The sequence below is a fragment of the Cnephaeus nilssonii genome (genome assembly GCF_951640355.1).
Source record: "Cnephaeus nilssonii genome assembly, chromosome: 1".
Lineage (NCBI taxonomy): Eukaryota > Metazoa > Chordata > Mammalia > Chiroptera > Vespertilionidae > Cnephaeus > Cnephaeus nilssonii.
Window position 1 is genome coordinate 58,619,915 of NC_137072.1, and position 19,917 is coordinate 58,639,831.

The window sequence follows — 19,917 nt, forward strand, 5'->3', positions numbered from 1 at the left end:
GGTAGGGTCCCTAAGCCTGGCTGGTGATCAGGGACTATCGGGGCCTTCCTTCTCCCCCCACCCCCCCCCCACCTCCTGCTGCCTGCAACTGGCCCACCCCTGCCACTGCCACTGTTTGCCATCTGTGCAGCGCTGCCCCTCTCTCCCTGCCACCGGTCACCTCCCTCTGTGGGTGACAGGCATGAGGTGCAATCGCTTGGCTGGCCTGGGCCTCCCTCTGCAGGGTGATCAATTGTGGGGCCTCCAGATGATCACTCCACAGAGGGAGGCCCTGCCCACCCACTGCAGTGCTGCTGGCTGGGTAGCCTGGACCTCCCTCTTTGGGGCAATCGATCTCAGGGCTCTGCAATCCATCACCCAGCAGAGGGAGGTGCCGCCCACCTGGCCAGGGCTCCGAGATTGATCGCCCAGCAGAGGAAGGCCTGCCAACCCAGCCGTGGCTCTGAAATCGATCAACACACAGAGGCAGTGCCCCCACCCCCCACCCCCACAGCGCTGCCGGCCAGATAGCCTGGGCCTCCCTCTTTGGGGCGATCGAGCATGGGGCTCCATGATCGATCGCCCAGCAGAGGGTGGCCCTGCCCACCTGGCCAGGGCTCTGAGATCAATCGCTGCACAGAGGATGGCCTGGGCCTCCCTCTGTGGGGCGATCGTGGGACGATGGCAGGGCCCCCCCGACCAATCGTATTGCACCCGCCTTGGCTGGCCTGGTGCCAGTGCATGTCATAGCGTGGTCATCTGGAAGGTCATCCGGAGGGTCGTTCTGTTGTTCAGTTGTTCAGTCAATTTGCATATTATGCTTTTATTATTATAGATTTATTTTTAATCCTTACCCAAGGATACGCTTAGAGACAGGAAGGGAGAACGAGAGGGAGACATCAATGTGAGAGAGAAACATCGATCGGTTGCCCTCTGTATGTGACCCAACTAGGGACTGAACCCAAAACCCACGCATGTGCCCTGACCGGGAATCAAACCGGCAACCCTTCAGTGCACAGGATGAAGCCCAACCAATTGAGCCACTCCAGCAGGGCTGTTTCATGCATTTTAAGCATATTAACACCTTTAATGTTCTCAACAAACCTAAGTAATATGTTAATATTATTATGTCCTGAGCTTAACTTGCCTAGGGTCATTCAGGTAATACTAGTAAGTAAAGAGATGGGATTTAGACTATATAATTCTAGCTCTCAAAACTAATGCTCCTAACTGCACAGTGCCTTCTCATGATACTTTCATCACCACACCCTAAAGTAGTATGATGACAGGCCAGGCCAAAAACCACATCTGGCCTGCTGCCTGCTTTTTACACAAAGTTTTATGGGAGTCTAGTTATGCTCATTTGTTTATGTCATAAAGCTGCTTTCTTACTACAATTTGGTTGAGTTGTTAATGACTAATATGCAGATTTTTTGCAATAAATACACTGTCAGCCCTCCATATTTCTAGGTTTTGCATCCTCGGATTCAACCAACTTCAGAACAAAAACAGTGTTTTCCACCCATGGTTGAGAGCCTGAGACTGCAGAGGGCAATCCTATATAATAAAGAGGTAATATGCAAATTGACCCTCACGCCATCATAAGATGGCTGCGCCCACAGCGGAGGCGGGGTTCCCATAACGAGCTGTAACAGCGATCAGCAGGGACCTGAGGCTGTGTGGTACCAGGCCAGGGCGGGGTACCTGAGGCTGTGCCCCCAACCCAGTGGGGCTTGACTGCGGACCTCAAAACATGCCCCCTGCCCCAGCATCTGATGGGGACCTCAGGTTGCATACCCTTCCCAGCAGGGCTTGACAGGGGACCTCAAGGTGCTCCCCATGCCCCAGTGCCAGGCCAGGGGAACTCAGGCCGTGACCCTCACCCCGGCGCCAGGCTGAGGGACCTGATGGTGCATCAGGAGACCTGAGGCCGCGCCCCCGCCTGGCGTGCACCTGGGGACCTGAGGCTGTAGCCCTCGCCTGGCAGGGCTTGACGGGGGACCTGATGCTGTGCCCCCCAGCTGGTGGGGCTTTACAGGGGACCTGAGGCTGTGCCCCCGCCCAGTGCCGGGCCAGGGGACCTGAGGCTGTGCCCCCCCGCCTAGTGGGGCTTGACAGGGATGCGGCCGACCGGGTCTGGATCTTGCCCAATGGGCGTGGGGCTGGCCGGATCTGAGTCTCGTGCGATTTCGAGGTGAACGCAGGTGGGCAGGGACTTGACTCTGGGTCCCACAGTGTGCCCCAGACTCTGACAGGAGAAAGATTTTCATATACATTTTACTAATTTTCTTTCATCTCTGACACTTCTATTACAGAGAAAGGGCAAATAGCAATATTAAAATATTTCCTCTAATTAATTCCCTTTTAATGTGTACAAATTTCATGAACCAGGCCACTAGTTTTATATAAGGGACTTGACCACACCCAGATTTTGGTATCTCTTGGGGTCAATCCCCACAGATATTGAGGGATGACTATAGTTTGGGGAAGGGTCAAAAATTATACACGGATTTTAGAATGCACGGTGTCAGGGCCAGTAACCCCAGCCATGTTCAAGGATCAACTAAAGATCTATTTGTTTTCACATGTTTGTTGTAAATATAATTTGAGTCATTTTGTTTTTTTATTAATAATGAATCCTCTCTGTATAGTCCACTTTCACTTTAAAAAACCAATATCAGAAAGTAACCTACTTAAAACTATATTTGAAATAGTAAACATCTTTATTTCTATTAGTAAATGTATGCTAAAATAAAGACTATAGTTCTGTCAAGTTTTCATTTTCATCAAGGTTAAAGCAAAAGAGTTAAGGAATCACTGCCTTCCCTCTAAATGAGTCCCTAGATGCTGAAACACTTCTCCTCATCTGTAAACATGTGAAGACTTTAAAGTTTATATCACTTTGAAGCAACTGCATTATGCTATCTAAATCTGTACCACCATGTTTTATATACCCGGTGATTAAAATAGGCATTTTCACTGTAGCTAAATATTGCTTTGATTCTGATTTTCAAACAGAAACAAAACACATTCCAGTCAAAATGTGTCTCAGAGGAACACAATTGCAGGCTTTCCACAGTACCATTTGCTCAATGGCTCTCTGCTCCCTACCCACCTCCCCTGCCAGAAGTGCCTAACACTCTAAGTATCCCCTGGAGAGCCGGTAGGGTGCCATCTGCTGTATATCCGCTGCGTTGCAGACTGAAATCCTCAATGCCAAATTTAGCTCATATAATTATATAACAGTATGTGAGTCGTATTAAACCGACACATTAACGCCGGATTCATGAAGCAAATTGAAAGTCAGACATGCATAGCAAAACCATTTAGTGGTTATTTGATTAATTATTGAATATGGTTATAACACAAATAACCACAGCATTCAGGTACAATGAGAGTGGCATTTATTGTTAATATTGTGGGTTTCAGTGTTGTTTTTAATAAGCAATAAAATAATACACATAACTAGCAGATAATGTAAGCACACTGACCAGGAAAGATTTTTCTGACTGATAGGCATATACTTCCTCATGGTTACCCCACTCCATTTTTATTTCAACATCAAATAAGCATCAGAAAATACCCTGACAGCAAAGAAGCAGCCAAAATATTTCTACAGCTTTCATAGTCAGAGAGATGCAGGGGAAAACAAAATATTCTTTGTGGGAAGTGGTGATATATGAACATAAGGCATTCTATTAAACTAATACACTATACCCTGCTGGGAGAGTAATTTAGTATACACTTTGGAAAAACCTTGATAATATCTAGTAGTTTTGAACATGCACTCTACCACTTCTGAAAAATACCAGATTTTCTTGAAGAAATTAAGCACCTTGCAACAAAGTCACATGCACCTAGTGAGAGCTGAAATTCAAATTGAGCAGCCTGTTCTAATATAGACTACCATATCCTGATCACTATGCTAGATTGACTTTGCAGTGTAAGTAAAAAACTTAAGTAATATAAATAATATTTTAATGAAAAATATTACCTCAGTGTGGTGGGTGCCCTTATGTAAAATGAACTTTTGGTTATCATTATTAATTAACCCAATAAAGTCTATAGTCTCTTTCCAAAACTAAATGTTTTACTTTAAAAGATATTTTAAAAATTCTTTTGAGACATGTGTTATTCATTTCATATAATTAAAATGCATAGACCAAGGCCTTATAAAGTAATGAATTAATAATATGACAACCTGGAACCACCTACAAATGGTTACTATTTCTATTCTAGGCTTTGGTTTATAAATGAATACTTTGACTAGGTTATCTTATATATTGAAATTCATAAAGCCCAGGCAATATGCTATGGGATTGATTGATATATGACCGTTTATCTTTTCTTATCATGCTTACACCTCAGCACCATGTCTTAACTTGGCTTTTTTAAAGTAATATTTTCTCTTAGCTTCTTGACATTATACCCTTAGTGTTCTTCTCATCTTTTTGGATGCTCTTTTTCCTGCATATCTGATCACTGAACATTGGATTATCCCACCTTGGTTTTAGATATAAGTTATCTCGTTCATAGCTTCAAACAGAATCTATTTAATCATAAATAATCAACCCTGATCTTTCTGGGTTTGCAGAGACATTAATTCAAATTTCTACTTGACACACACACTTGCATGCTAAGTAAGCACCTCAATCTTAACCTGGCCAAAACACAACTCTAGTTTCCTTCCTGCTTCACATAGTTTGTTCCTTTCCTAGTGTTCCTGGTCTCAGAAAATGGCAACAACATCTGCCCATTGCTTAAACTGCAACTCTCAGTTATCTTTTTTTCTTTCTTTCTTTTTCTGTCACCCAATTTCCAATTCACCAGCAAGTACTGTTGACATTACTTCCAAAACATGTCACACACCTTTTCCTTTGTCTCACGTTTAACTGCTACTACCATGGTCACCATCATTTCTCACTTGCAAAACCATTTGTATACTGTAAACAGAAAATTTAATTGACATGTAATAGTTCTTTTGCCAAAGAATATCAGGTCAAACGCGCCTCCACAACTGAAAGTCTAGAAAAGCATGAGTGGTAAAAATACTTCTACTTTTAATTTCGGCTAGTATAGCCTTTATTAACAATTATTAATGCTGAAATAGTCAATAAATTCAAGGTTTTGTCATATTAAAGAACATTTACTGGTATATTTCCAAGTGTTTAAGAATTCTCAAATATCATTCACCAGGTTAAGCACAGTAATAATCACACAAACAAAATCATTGCAGTAGCTCATGTACATGGGTCCTTACCCCACACTCCACTGTGATAACCTGTTATATGCATTTTATTGTTTAACTAGAGGCCCGGTGCATGAAATTCGTGCATGGGGTGTGTGTCACTCAGCCCAGCCTGCACCCTCTCCAATCTAGGACTCACGGGATCGGGCCTAAACGGGCAGTTGGACATCCCTCTCACAATCCAGGACTGCTGGCTCCCAACCACTCACCAGCCTGCCTGCCTGATTGCCCCTAACCGCTTCTGTCTGCCAGCCTAATTGACGCCTAACTGCTCCCTGCCAGCCCGATTGCCCCTAACTACCCTCCCCTGCTGGCCTGATAACCCCTAACTGCCTTCCCTTGCCATCCTGGTTGACCCTAACTGCCCTCCCCTGCCAGCCCGATTGCCCCTAACTGCCCTCCCCTGCTGGCCTGGTAACCCCTAACTGCCTTCCCTTGCCAGCCTGGCTGCCCCCAACTGTCCTCCCCTGCAGGCCTGGTCATCCCCAACTGCCCTCCCTTGCAGGCATGGTCCCTCCCAACTGCCCTCCCCTGCTGGCCTGATCACCCACAACTGCCCTCCCCTGCCAGCCATTTTGTGGCAGCCATCTTGTGACCACATGGGGGCGGCCATCATTGTTTTGTTTTAAATATATTTTTTATTGATTTTTTACAGAGATGAAGGGAGAGAGATAGAGAGTTAGAAACATTGATGAGAGAGAAACATCGACCAGCTGCCTCTTGCACACCCCCTACTGGGGATGTGCCCACAACCAAGGTACATGCTCTTGACCGGAATCGAACCTGGGACCCTTCAGTCCGCAGGCTGACGCTCTATCCACTGAGCCAAATCTGTTTCAGTGGGGTGGCCATCTTTGACCACATGGGGGCGGCCACCTTGTGTGTTGGAGTGATGATCAATTTATATATTACTCTTTTATTAGATATGATTTTCCAAGTAACCCTATGAGATAGTTAGTAATATTGACTATGGTGAAATAGACTCAAAAACCTTAATCAACTTGTGGCAGATAGTAAGTGGTAGAAGTGAGAATAACATCTAAATCTTCATGTTTCTAAACACCTGCAATTTCTGTCACTCTAATATACTTCCTCCCATGGGACTCCATGAGTGAAATGGGGCTGGGTTTAGGAAAGAATTTTCTCTAATTTCTCTCATCTCTCCCAGAGCACTGTTGAACGTTAAGGTTGCTTACATAGCCAAAGAGTCATTGAATTATACTTCCTTCCCTTCATATCTATTCTCAAGATCAGTTTTATCTCCTCACATAGAGCCAGGCTTTATGTAGGCAGAATATTCTTATTCGGAAACCTACTCATTCTCAGTAGATATAAGGCCACAAGTTTCTTCACAGGGTATGCAATGGGATCCATTGATGTGTATGAAGATAGTAGTGCACTGTTAATTTTTTTTAACTTATTCTAAAAATGGGGGGTGGAGCTCTAACAACAATTTGTAAGAATTCACAACACCACCCTAACTTGATCTGCATGATAAATGGTCAGAGATCATTTACAGTCTCCCAGGGGAAGAACAAAAATTCCACAGAAAGACGCCATTAACAGTGATGTTATCAGTTATGTAATGATATCCCACGTGCTGTTATGTAAAGTGTATAATTTGATGAGCTTTATTAAAAATGGAAACCTATGCAACAACACCAATCCAGATATACATATTTTTATGACATTAGAAATTAATTTAGAATATGCAGAACTAGTCTGAAAGGTGAAAAGTGCTGCAGAGTACTAACTTCAGTCAAAAAGTGCCATTAGCTCTAGCTGGTTTGACTCAGTGGATACAGTGTCGACCTGTGGACTGAAGGGTCCCGAGTTTGATTCCAGGCAAGGGCACTGCCTGGGTTGCAGGCTTGAGCCCCAACAGGGGGCGTGCAGGAGGCAGCCAATCAATGATTTTCTCTCATCATTGATGTTTCTATCTCTCTCTCCCTCTCCCTTCTTCTCTGAAATCAATAAATATTTCTTTTTAAAAGTGCCTTTAGTTGAGGTTTAAGGGTATGTCTCACAAATAATCTCAACAGACAATTAAAATTATAAAATCTTAAAGGGTTGTCCCTCAGCTATTTCAAGTTAAAGAAGGACTTATCTTGAAGATATTTGTGGGTATGGCTTTTGTCTGATAGAGTGAATTCCTGTATGGCTTTTGTCTGATAAAGTGAATTCCTATATGGCTTTTGTCTGATAGAATGAATTCCTGATAAGGTTCACAAGAGATCCTAAAATAATTGAAGTGAATTAGATTTACAGAAACACGCTGTACTTTAGACTTAAGTGGAAAAAGAAGGTACAAAGTTAAAAGAGGCCTTTGGATTATGTCTACAAGCACAAATAAGGATGAAAAACTATTCAGCTGTAATCATGTGCTAAGTTTACACAAAAGTAAAGAATGACTAGGAGGGTAGAACTGAGAGTACAGAGGGAGGAATTAAAAGCCATGGAGAATTATTCTTAGACTTTAAGTCCTAATCAAGAAACTGCTAACCTATGCATTAATTCATAGTCTTCAAATGAAGGACTGTACTTGAGTCATTGTACTTAAGCCTCATCTACACCTGCACATGATTTACATGGTCAGATTCTGTACTTTCAGCTGATGCTATAATGCAGAGGTGGGGATTATCTGGCCCATGGGCCATATAAGGCCGGAGAAATCATTTGGTCTGGCCCTGCCAAGGCATTAGGGGTGAGTTAATCAAATGTTTGACCAAATATAGCAGGCTAATTTTTAAGTTGATAATTTTGTATGGCCCACAAATGATTGTACATATATATATCTCCAAATGGCCCTTACAGAAAAGGTTCCCCACCCCTGGGAATGAAATGATTCTTTGGGTGGCCTTAGGAGAAGGTAAGTGTACTTTGCATTGTGAGAGATGCATCACTGGGGGCCAGCGGGTAGAATGTGGAAGCCAGATTCCAGATGTTCTACAATGTTCCCTACCTCCTGAGCCAGATCTCTGTAAAGTGCCTCCCCTGCTGAATCAAGCTTGCTGTTGTCACCAATAAATAAATTTTACAAAAGTGATGTTATGTTACTTCTGAGACTAGGTTATAAAAGAACAGTGCAAACTAAAAGGAAATAAGATAACAGAAACTAGCTCTGTAGATATCCTCTTCTTTTATAGATAACTAGAGGCCCAGTGCATGATTGAATCATGCACATGTAGGGTCCCCTACACACTTTCGCTTTCGATCACGGGGAGCTGGGTGCCTGTCCGCTGGTGCACCAGGCCTTTCAGAAGCCTCCGGCTCAGTGGAGGCTTCTGAAAGGCCTGGTACCGGAGCAGACAGGCACCCAGCTCCCCCGCTTTTGATGGTCCGCGGTGGGACGTGAGCTCGCTGCCCCAGAGGCCCCTTCTGTTCCGCAGCACAGCCATGGCGCAGACGCTGAGCTCACGCCGCCGCTGGTGAGCTCAGCATCCCGCTGGCCCAATCGGCTACCCCGGCCACCCTGAGTCCTGCCCCCTACGCCTCCCGCTGGGCCAATCGTGGGTGTAGCGGAGTGATGGTAATTTACATACTACCATTTTATTAGGTAGGATAGAATCATGTTTAAAAACATTAACAAAAGAAGAAAAAAATTCTCTTCTGCTATAGTCACTTTTTTTTATCATGAACTAGAGGCCCAGTGCACGAAATTCATGCACGGGGGTAGGGGAATCCCTCAGCCCGGCCTGCACCCTCTCCAATCTTGGACCCCTCAGGGGATGTCCAACTGCCGGTTTAGGCCCGATCCCTGGATGGGGCCTAAACTGGTAGTCGGAAACCCCTCTCACAATCTGAGATTGCTGGCTCCTAACCGCTCACCTGCCTGCCTGCCTGATCACCCCTAATCGCCTCTGTTTGCTGGCCTGGTTGGCCCCTAACTGCCCCCCTGCTGGCCTGGTCACCCCCTAATTGGACCCCTGCTGGCCTGGTCACCCCCTAACTTTCCCTCTGCCAGCCTAGTTGCCCCTCAACTGCCCCCTTGCCAGCCTGGTTGCCCCCTAATTACTCCCCTGTCAGACTGATCGCCCCTAACAGTCTCTGCCTCGGCCCCCTGCCATCATGGCTTTATCCAGAAGGAAGTTAGACGTCTGGAAGATGTCCAGTTGACCCGGTCTAATTAGCATATTACCCTTTTATTAGTATAGATAGTAAAGAATAAAATAACAGTAGAATTTCTTTGGGACCAAAGTCAGTTCGTTTTTGTTATTGTTTATTTTTAAATAAAGGAGTTGATCTTTGGGGTTGTTGGGAATACTTATATGCATTTTAATAATAGCAACTGATCTTCAAAGAAGGGGGGAGGGCAAAATTAGGAGTATGAGATTCCATTTAGATTATTCACATTTGACTCACCTTAAAATTAAAATCTCAGATGTCACCTGAGCTCAATTAGGAAAAATTTCAAATAAGAGCATTTTCTAGTGGGATATATTAAACTCATTAATCACTTTTTTTATCTTAAAAATCAAATAACCAAATTCTTCTGCAATTAAAAAATAATCTGTATACAAAAGTCAGACTACTATGGATAATAAAAAATAAGTTCATCGCTCATGGTCACAGACAACACTGTGGTAAAGACCAGGTGAGGGGTGGGTGCAGGGCTGAGAGGAGGCAGGCTAAGAGAGGAGGAAATGAAGACATCTATAATAGTGTCAACAATAAAAATAAATTTAAAAAATAAATTCACAAAATAGGAATAAACATTATTGTTCTATATTAAAAAGTACTGTTAATTTAAAATGAATAGTTGGTATTAAACTCAAATATAGTAATGAAATATGAATTGCCATTTGAAAATTCCTGATTTAATAAAATTTCAATAAACCATTTTCTTTAAAGACATCTATTATGAACATCTTATTACTACAACACTTGACTACACTAACCATAATATTTCTTTTCTTGTTGACCATAAAGAATTTAAGACTCCCTGCTCTCTGAACAGGCTTAATAAATAGATAATTATTGCTCATTGTACATCAGCTTTAAAAATCTATTCTCTTCAGTTTCTTCAAACACTTTTTTATGAAGAAAAATAGACAAGTATAAAATGGATAAAAGTATAAAAACAACCTCAATGTATTCTGAACATTGACTTTATGGTGAATATCACTAAATAGCTTTAAATTATAAAATTAAGTACCCTAAGAAAGCCCCCTGACTCTTCCATATGCCAACTCTTCTACTACCCTTTACTTGTATGAATTTTCTAAATTAAAATATGTAACCAAAGAGAGAAGTCAGAAGATGAATAGTTGAATGTTACTACTTTCAGATTAATATCTTTTAATACAACTGCCATTATTCAGTTTGCCTTGTTCAAAGAGGTTCAGAAGTGGGGACTAACCAGGTCTGTCTGTGTACTAGCACCGAAAGACATTATTCTTAGAGTAAACCATTACCTCTTGAAGAACTCAGACTATATGTTAAGCCAAATGTCAGAGAGATTCCACAAGTGCAGTAAATGCTTATGTTGTCAATACAGAAACAATATTCATTCAGAGAACAGTGTGTCGGTAAATATTTTACAAAATGCTCACCAAAAATTAAAAGCCCTAATTTACAGTGTTTGCCAACTTCTGTGGCATAATGCTCCTACATGGCTGATTTCAAGCTACCAAAATGACCTAAATGAATCTATAATTGGGAAATATGCACCATAGCTATTATATATGATTTCCACAAATAGATCCAATAGATATAAATAAGCTCACAAGTATAGTTAACAGTAAAGTATAGTACAATAACTAGAAAATGAGTTTTGATTATGCTGTTAAAAATATTTCTTTTGTTATACATGTAATTTAATTTTTTATGCCTGTGCTTAACTGCCAGATCTTAAACTTCTTGAAATGCGAACAGCGATGCAGTATCAGCACAGCATTCCTACATACCACTGCATATATTCTAAGACCACCCAGCTACATAGTCACTGGTATGGGATATAGAGATTTCCAGTTTTTGCTTTAATGTCTGAAAAGAACACATGACTGAATGTCCTCAATAATCTGAAAAATCATTTCCATTAAATATCCTTCTCTCTTCCTGATTCCATTCTGGCCTCTAGTGGTAGCTGCTAGCATTCTTATTATTAGCAGTGTTAGAAAAGCAATTATCAGTGATCATCATTGTAAAGTTAACCACAATGTGATTCATTTCTCTTTTCACACTATTTATTAGTATCTCTTATCAATAAAGAGAAACAAGTGATTGATCATGGGATATAACAAAAATCCACTGAATTTGAAGTCAGAAATCTCAGACTGTTGTCTTGAATTTGAATGTATATATTTTTAAAAATTCCTGAAAGAAAATAACTGGGGTAATTATAAAAATAAAACCACAACACACTTGAATCTAAAGAATAGCTAACTCCTGAACAGAAAGGTAAAAGAATGCATTATGCATTTTCCATTATGCAGCTTATCATCTAAATGAGCATAGGATGTGGGAGGGCAGCTATATTCAACAGGAAAAAATCAAAGATTCAGATTACATCTTATTGGATTGATTTTTATTGCAACTAAATGACTAAATTTTTATTGTTATACTAGAGGCCTGGTGCAGGAATTCGTGCATGGGTGGGGGTCCAGCTGGCCCACCCCGATGGGGGCCGATCTGGCCAGGCTGGCAGGAGGGAGGGGCCACAGGTGGTTGGCCACTGGCCCTGCCCCGATCGGGGTGGGGGAGCCAATCAGGTGTCGGGCCAGCTTGGAGAGAGGCCATGGGAGATTGGCCAGCCGGTGCCATCCCTGATCCTGCCGGGGCGGCCAGGGGGAGGGCCGCCCCCTGATTGGACCGGTTGGTGGGCCTCAGTGCATGTCACAGCGACTAGTCATTCTGGCGTTCTGGTCGCTTGGCTTTTATATATATAGATAAATAAAGCCTCAGTATGTTTAAAGTGAAATTAATTTAATGTGCTCATGAGCTTTATCATCCTATATAATAAAGAGCTAATATGCTAATTAAACTAGATGGCAGAACAACCTTCCAGAATGATCAGTGGGTGGGGCTGTGAGGTAGCTGGGGCCACAAGGCAGCCGGGGCTTCGAGGGCTGAGTTCCTTGCACAAATTTTGTGCATCGGGCCTCTAGTAGCATATAAGCATAGCAGCTGATGCCTATTTCTCTTTACTTTGTATCAATTATTTTTTTAAATTCCTTCACAGAATATTATTTAGAGCTGATGATTATGTCTAGATCAGAGCTTCCAACACTTGATCCCTGCCCTGTGTCATGCAGTTAATTCGTGACAGAAGTGGGGACTAACCAGATCTGTCTGTGTACTAGCACCAAAAGACATTATTCTTAGAGTAAACCATTACCTCTTGAAGAACTCTCTTCATCTTTAATAATAGTGTCTTCACGGCTGTGCAGTCCTGTAGCATCAGTCTGAAGGGCAGAGAATCTATGCCTCCATTTTCTTCCACACCTTGCAGGGGCCAATCTGCAGACGGACTGCTGGGCATTCGGCTAATATGTGAACACCTGGCTTCCTGATCAATGTCTTTTGTTAACTTCAGTGAAAGGTTCCTAATAAGAAAAATAATAAACAACAATTACAATGTAGCATATTCACAGCAGTATTTTCCAAGTTGTCCATCAATGTCAACAGTGAGCCAGAAAATATTTCCTTGTGACCCTCATGTGTCCTCCTACTAGTCTTTGAGAATTCTGAGACTTTTTGTGAAAATTATGAAATGAGCCAATTGAATATTTAGTGGTGTCAGACTGAATAAAGGAAATCTCTTTTTTCAATTAAGTTAGGAAGGCCAGAAGGAGGCACTCTCACATACTACCACTCCATGTCAAATGCACACCTCAACAGGAAGAAGCCTTAATTACAGACCCCTACAGGAAGAGAGGTGCATTGCATTCCCATCAAGAAGTGTCTCAACTACTGCAGCAGCAGGAAGGAAGATTTCTCCTGGCCCAGCCACAAGCCCAGGGGGTGGAAAACCTTGCAACTCAGCCAACTGGAAACCATTACCTGCCTGAACTCCCACTTTTTTTCCAGTGGACTTTCATTGAAAGCACCCCCTCCGAGCTTCCTTCTTTTTCTTTATAAAGTGATGTCTCTCTCCTTTTCGGCTGGATTGCCTATAGCTTTTGCAAGAGAATGCTTGTCCCAAATTGCAATTCTCTGTTTTCCTGAATAAGCCCATTTTTTTCCTGGTAAAATAACTGGCTGCTCTATTTTTAGGGCCAACAATGGAAAGATTTAAGGACAACCACCATTATAAGAAGTGATTTTCCCCCAGGTTAATAGGAATGGATCTCTGAACTCCAGAGGTTCACCAGAATTATTCATTTCTTATTAGTTGATACCAAAAACAATATATAACAAATAATATTCTTTCACATGATTTTTTTTAATCTCAAAACATTTTATTTCTACATGAACAAGAGTTGGCAACAAGATCACAGTAATCCAACCCATTCTTATTTAGGCTGAGGCAGTAAACTGGGCTGTTAAACAGGGCTGCTATTGAGCTGCATTGGCCAGCCGGGCCATCCTGTTCTGTGTATGCTCAGTGTTTTTCTGATTGATTAATGCCTGGGGTTTACAGTTGTTAAATATTTTGAACATTGATGCTTTTAAAAATAGATTTTTATTGGGCCAAATTACCCAAGTGTCTCTGAATAAATTCACATAAAAATAAAATCCAGCCCTTTAGTTGACAAGAAAAGGAGAAACCTCTCTCATGTGGAGCCATGGTTTCCTCTAGCAGAGACAACCTTTATAAGCCCAGAGGGTAGAGCTAGGTTCAGGTGCTTTCTTGCTTCTGCTTAGCAGAATTCACCAGATAATACATTTATGCACTTTGGGATATATGGCTCTCTCTGCCAATTCTCTGAATTGTTACAGTTTCAGGAAACTGAACAAATGTTCTTTATATCGAAAAAGAGAGTCGCTTATCTTGGCAAAAAAAAGTAAGATACTGAGGCCTGAAACAGTGATTCATTAATCATCATAACTACTGCAAATAAAAACAATGTAATTGCCACTGAACTCATTTATATATAGTTCACCCACTCTGTTTTAACTCCATGAATCTGCGGTAGAATTGTTCAGTGATATTTACACTTGCTTCCTTGCTTATGATGCTGACCAAGTCTTTAAAATTCTGTAACATTTAGATAACGTCAAATTGAGACTTATGGGTCTTTCTCAGTCCACAAGTACAAAAATGACAAAGGTTTTGAGTAAGATTAAAAGCAAACTCATAAACATTACATTAAATGTATTCTTGAAAGTTTCAACTTGGAGAAACTTGAGAATTTGAGCCATTACTTAAAACATATAACTTACACTCCTATGGTGAATTGGCTCTGTACTTTTGTCACTATCCTTTGTGTGAAGGGAATTTTCTACCAAGCTATTTCAAAAAGTTCTGCTGTAATTCTATTTTTCAGACAAATAAATAATTGTGTATTGAAGTTGAATAAACAGTCAGGTTTACATAGAGTGATTAATAGGAAATGATATAAAAGAGTATTTTCATATATTTCCTTATTTGGTTCTTGCTATCACTATCATTTTAATAGTGAGAAATTTTTCCCATTCACATGTTCTCTTCAAATCACTTGAGAACTTCCCAATACAATGGCCAAAATACAAGATCATGCTAGTTGCAAAGGAGTGATGCTCTTACCTATCATAGGAACTACTCCTTGTTTAGTGCACTGACACCTTTCACTATAGTAAATATCTATGGCCAAAAGGGATCTCAAAGATTTACACCTTATAATGTGGCTATGATTTCTGAACCAGATTTCCAAGGGGTGGAAGGTAAAGGTAATCTTGTTTTGCCCAGCATAAGAAATGAGCATATGCATACACCTGCCTTCAAACATTTCATTAAGTAGATTTTTTTAAAAGGGCCAGGTTAGTTATGGTAAATTAAATCTCAGCTTGAATAATTCTAAGACAAGTGCAAGGTATAAATCGGTATTAATAAACTGGCATCCCATAACCTAATAAAAACTGTTTATTAAAGGAACTACAAAAAGACTATTAGGGAATAAGCTATCTATTTTCCTCATATTTTCTATGAAAAATATGTTGTTTATCTGAAAGCATCATTTTAGGGGGGAAAACCTTGTCCCTTAAATTGTTTTAAAGTTGTATATTTAGCTATATTTCTAGAAGGGAAGGAACCAGCACCCATCCCTCCACAGTAGTACAGTGGCTGTAAAGAACTTGTTAACATCCTACATTTAGGTATGAATTTACATGTAAGAGAATTTCACACTGCCTAAGTGATGGGTAGAGGAAATGGAAGATATGGGGGAAGGCAAAATAAAATCCAAATATCTTAGCATAGCCACAAAGATCCTCCATAATCTAGCAACTGCCTGCCTCACCATATCTCATTTTATCACAACTGTCTCCTTGTGTTTTGAGTCCTAATTTCACTGGCCTTCATTCAGGCCCTGAAATGTGCCACGCTCCATCCTGCCTCAGGAACTTTGCTTCTGCCGTTCTAGCTACATGAAAAAGTGTTGCTTACCCATCTTCAGAGCTCACCTTAAAATATATTTCTTCTTCAGGGAAAACTCCTTTGCATTCCTACCTTTCAAACATACTCAAGTTCCTCTTCTCTATGCTAAGTCTTTCTTTGTAGCTGTTATCACAGATGCAGCTAGAAAAATTAATTTGAGGAGACCTGTGGGAATACATTGGACTGAGCTGACCTACACTCCATCTCCTGTTCCAAATACAGAGAGACACTGGATTACTTATAACCACATTTATTTCTAAACATATTGCAGTGCAGGAGGGGAAGGCAGAAACATTTCCAGGTGCCAAAAGCACAAAATTAAAACAGCAATAATTATATGAGTTGCCACTATGCTGGCTTCAGGGTGTTAAACTTGGTCACAGTCTGTAGTTTTTATGCTTATGCAGATAAAGGGAGTATCTGCCAGTGACACAGAAGTCACATAGTGCTGGGAGACATGAGCTTTCCTAACTTTAAAAAAAGCTTCAAAAAATCAATTTGATCAATTTGTAAATTAGCTGCCTGCTAGAACAACACTCTTTTTTTGTTTCTTTAAAGAAAGACAATATCAAATGCAGACTCTCAAAAATAAGACATTCTCAATGTCTGACAAATATTTAAGGCAATAGAAATGCAAAGAAACAAAAAAAATCATAAACACTATGAGATGATCCATATATTAGAACTGGCAGAAAAAATTTTAAGCAGCTATTATAAATTAGGCAGTCTTAAAAAAAGGAGGGCATAATAAATAAACAGATGGTTAGTTTCATCAGAGAAATGAATACTATGAAAACTCTAGAATCAATTTATATAAATCTGAAACAACAAAAAAAATATTATGGCAGACAATGTTAGCTGCTTGTTCACTATTCATTCATAACTCTTTCCTGACTCTTGAAAACAGCAACAAGACCAAAAACTATATTTATATATTTTTAAATAATTTTATTTCCAATGCTATTTGTTGTCTGTCCTTTTCCTGTCAATATCAGGATAATAAATCACAAAAATACCAATGTCTTATTTCAGAGCCATATGATGTGGGAAAGTTGAATAATCTTTTAAAATCTAACTCCACCATAAAGCCATCCTATTTCATTATTAAATAACTAGAGGCCCGGTGCACAAAATTCATGCACTGGGGACCAGGTGTCCCTCAGCCCAGCCTGCACCCTCTCCAATCTGCGACCCCTCAGGGGATGTCAAACTGCCAGTTTAGGCCTGATCCTGGCAGTTGGACATCCCTCTCACAATCTGGGATTGCTGGCTTCTAAACACTCACCTGCCTGCTTCTGCCTGCCAGCCCAATTGCCCCCAACTGCCCTCCCCTGCCGGCCTGATTGCCCCAGCTGCCCTCCCCTGCAGGCTCGATTACCTCCAACTGCCCTCGCCTGCTGGCCTGGTCTCACCCCCAACTGCCCTCCCCTGCAGGCCTGGTCACCCCTAACTGTCCTCCCCTGCTGGCCTGTTCACCCCTAACTGCCCTCCTCTGCCGGCCTGATCACCCACAACTGCCGGCCATCTTGTGGTGGTCATCTTGTGGCGACCATCTTGTGACAACATGGGGGTGGCCATCTTGTGACATGGGTCAGCCATCTTGTGATGACATGAGGGTGTCGCACGAGGGCATGAGGGTCACCTAGGCTTTTATTAGTATAGATGCTGGGGAGCACAAGAGACTTAGTTGGAAAGTTTGTAAGGAGGACATTCTGATAACAAGGAAGTGTGTGGAAGGCCGCCTGCCCTGTTTATCAGGATTCTGACTTGGGGGAGACTTAGGGTAGTGTTGAAGGTGGTGTCCCTAATTATTCCTTGACTTTTCCAAACAAGTCTGTGCATATGCAGACCCCTGGTGTTTACTGGAATCCTTATGCTTAATCCCTGGATGCCCTTCCCTAGAGGACAATGTAAACACATGTGTCCTCCCAAGATTACTCACCCTACTGATTGTATCTAAAGATAAAAAGTCCAATAAAAGCCTAACGAGGCAGGCAATCGAGGCTGCCTGGTCACTTTGGCCAGGTCATCCCTTAGCCTCTCCCCCACAGTGAAATTGTGATGGAGTAATCCGTTCATCTGTCGTCAGGGGCTGCTGATCAGCCCCAGCAACATTATTTATTTATTTATTTATTTGTTTGTTTGTTTATTTATTTATTTATTTATTTGTTTGTTTGTTTGTTTAAAGTATACTTTTATTGATTTCAGAGGGGAAGGGAGAGGGAAAGAGAGAGATAGAAACATCAATGATGAGAGAGAATCATCTATCAGCTGCCTCCCGCATGCCCCCACTGGGATTGAGCCCACAACCCGGCATGTGCCCCAACCAGAATCAAACCTGGGACCCTTCAGTCCACAGGCCGACGCTCTATCCACTGAGCCAAATCAGCTACGGCTATCACATAATATATTTAGAACTGGATTTTAATTGTTTTAAGAACTTGTATGTAAAATTCTCCTTTTATGACCACTTAAGGATTGCATATATTTTTTGATATAATTTTTAAAAATTATAAAATGTTATTGTCTATTTGCTTCCTATAATTTGCGTTATATCACAACTTCTTAAATAAGAAAACAAAACTATAGAATGTCTTCAATTATCCTCTAAGTAACATTTATAAAATGCAATGTTTTAAAAATATAAGCAGCAAGAGTCAATTACAAAAACATTCTGACATAATATATAACATTGGTGATGTCCTTAACACTATACAACCTACAGACAACCGCACAGTTTTAAATGATAGCTGTGTGGCCTTCACCTGTTTAAATATTCGGGAGCTGGCAATCCCAGTGTGATAAGTGTTAGCTCTGAGTGTATAATTTAGGAAGTGGTGTTTCCAAACAGAAAATCAATACTTGCTCTGTAACTTGGCATAAAGGCAATACCTAAAATTATTGGCATAATACATTGTGGCAAAGAAACTGTAAAAATTCCAATACTTTTCAAAAATGAAAGAGTTGGAGATTATGACTCTGAGTAAATCTTTAGAGTCACGGAACTGTGTCAACTTGGGAAAGGTTAATACAACCTATGTCAATCTTACCAATCAAATTTCCCAGGTTCCATTCTTGAGATGATGGTTTATATTAGATTTTAACTAAAAAAATAAGATTTTTTTTACAGATTACACAAAACGAAGGATTTCCAAATATCCAGAAAGACAAACCCTTTCTCATGCATACAAAAATCACTTGGCTTACTTTTTAATATATGAATTTCAGCCCACTGTGTCAAATCTTGTCTTCTTATCCTTAGCAAGACAAACAAAACATGTAGTACAATAGCACAATAGATTAGACATGTTTTATTGTGTTCACTGGTCATAATTTCCCCCAGAATATATGTGAGTTTTGATATAGTGTGGCTAATTTATACTTATCCTTAAAGCCTGGATTAATGTACCCCCTCCCTCAGGAAGTTCTCTGCAATCCTTCCTACTAATTCAGGCTACACTAATTGTTTCTTCTCTTTAATCCAGTAACACCAAAGTAGATGAAGACCTCTTTTGGTGACCTTTGTATTTACAAATGGCCAGCACCCAGCAGTCCCTCAATAAGTATTTAGTGAATTAATAGGTATTCATAGAAAAATGAATTAATATATGATGATTTCACATACACTAAACATATATGCTAAGAATTTTACCTTAAAAAATCCTAAATAATATGCTTACATATCACAATTTTTCATGGAGCACTTTTAAGACTTATCTTTGGAGCCTTACCAAGGCATAACTATTCAAGGTAGTAAAAATATTATATGCCAGTGCATTAGGTGTAGAAAAAATAAACATCACGTACAATGAAACATCAGGTACAATAAATAGTAACAGAAATAATAATAGTAAAGGAAACTAAAATTGAGTATGAATATAAATATCCAGTAGTGGCAAGAGGGAAAAGTGTAGTAGGGATTTTCATGGCTTCTAGGTTTAAATAAAGCTCCTCTTCTTGTTCTTAGGGAGACCTATTTTAGAATATAAAGTTGTAGTGGAGGCACAGTTATCTATATTTAGTAATATAGGAAACAATGTATAGTTTCTCACTCTATTTGCTAAATAAAAAGTGCATAATTGAGTTATAGCCAATATGCTGTCCAAAACCCTAATTCTAGAAAGTAAGAGTCTGCTGGAATCATGTGTACTGGATGAGTTGAGGGAAGGTAGTA

General features: G+C 40.7%; 1 protein-coding gene across 5 annotated transcripts in view; it reads right to left on the bottom strand.

The window, feature by feature from the left end:
• Positions 1–19,917, bottom strand: part of CCSER1 (coiled-coil serine rich protein 1) — a 666,784-nt gene that overhangs the window by 236,373 nt on the left and 410,494 nt on the right. For all 5 annotated transcript variants that reach the window (XM_079769292.1, XM_079769290.1, XM_079769289.1 and 2 more), the window contains exon 6: positions 12,564–12,771. In XM_079769292.1, coding sequence (XP_079625418.1) covers positions 12,564–12,771 — 208 coding nt within the window. The remainder of the gene's footprint in view (positions 1–12,563; positions 12,772–19,917) is intronic.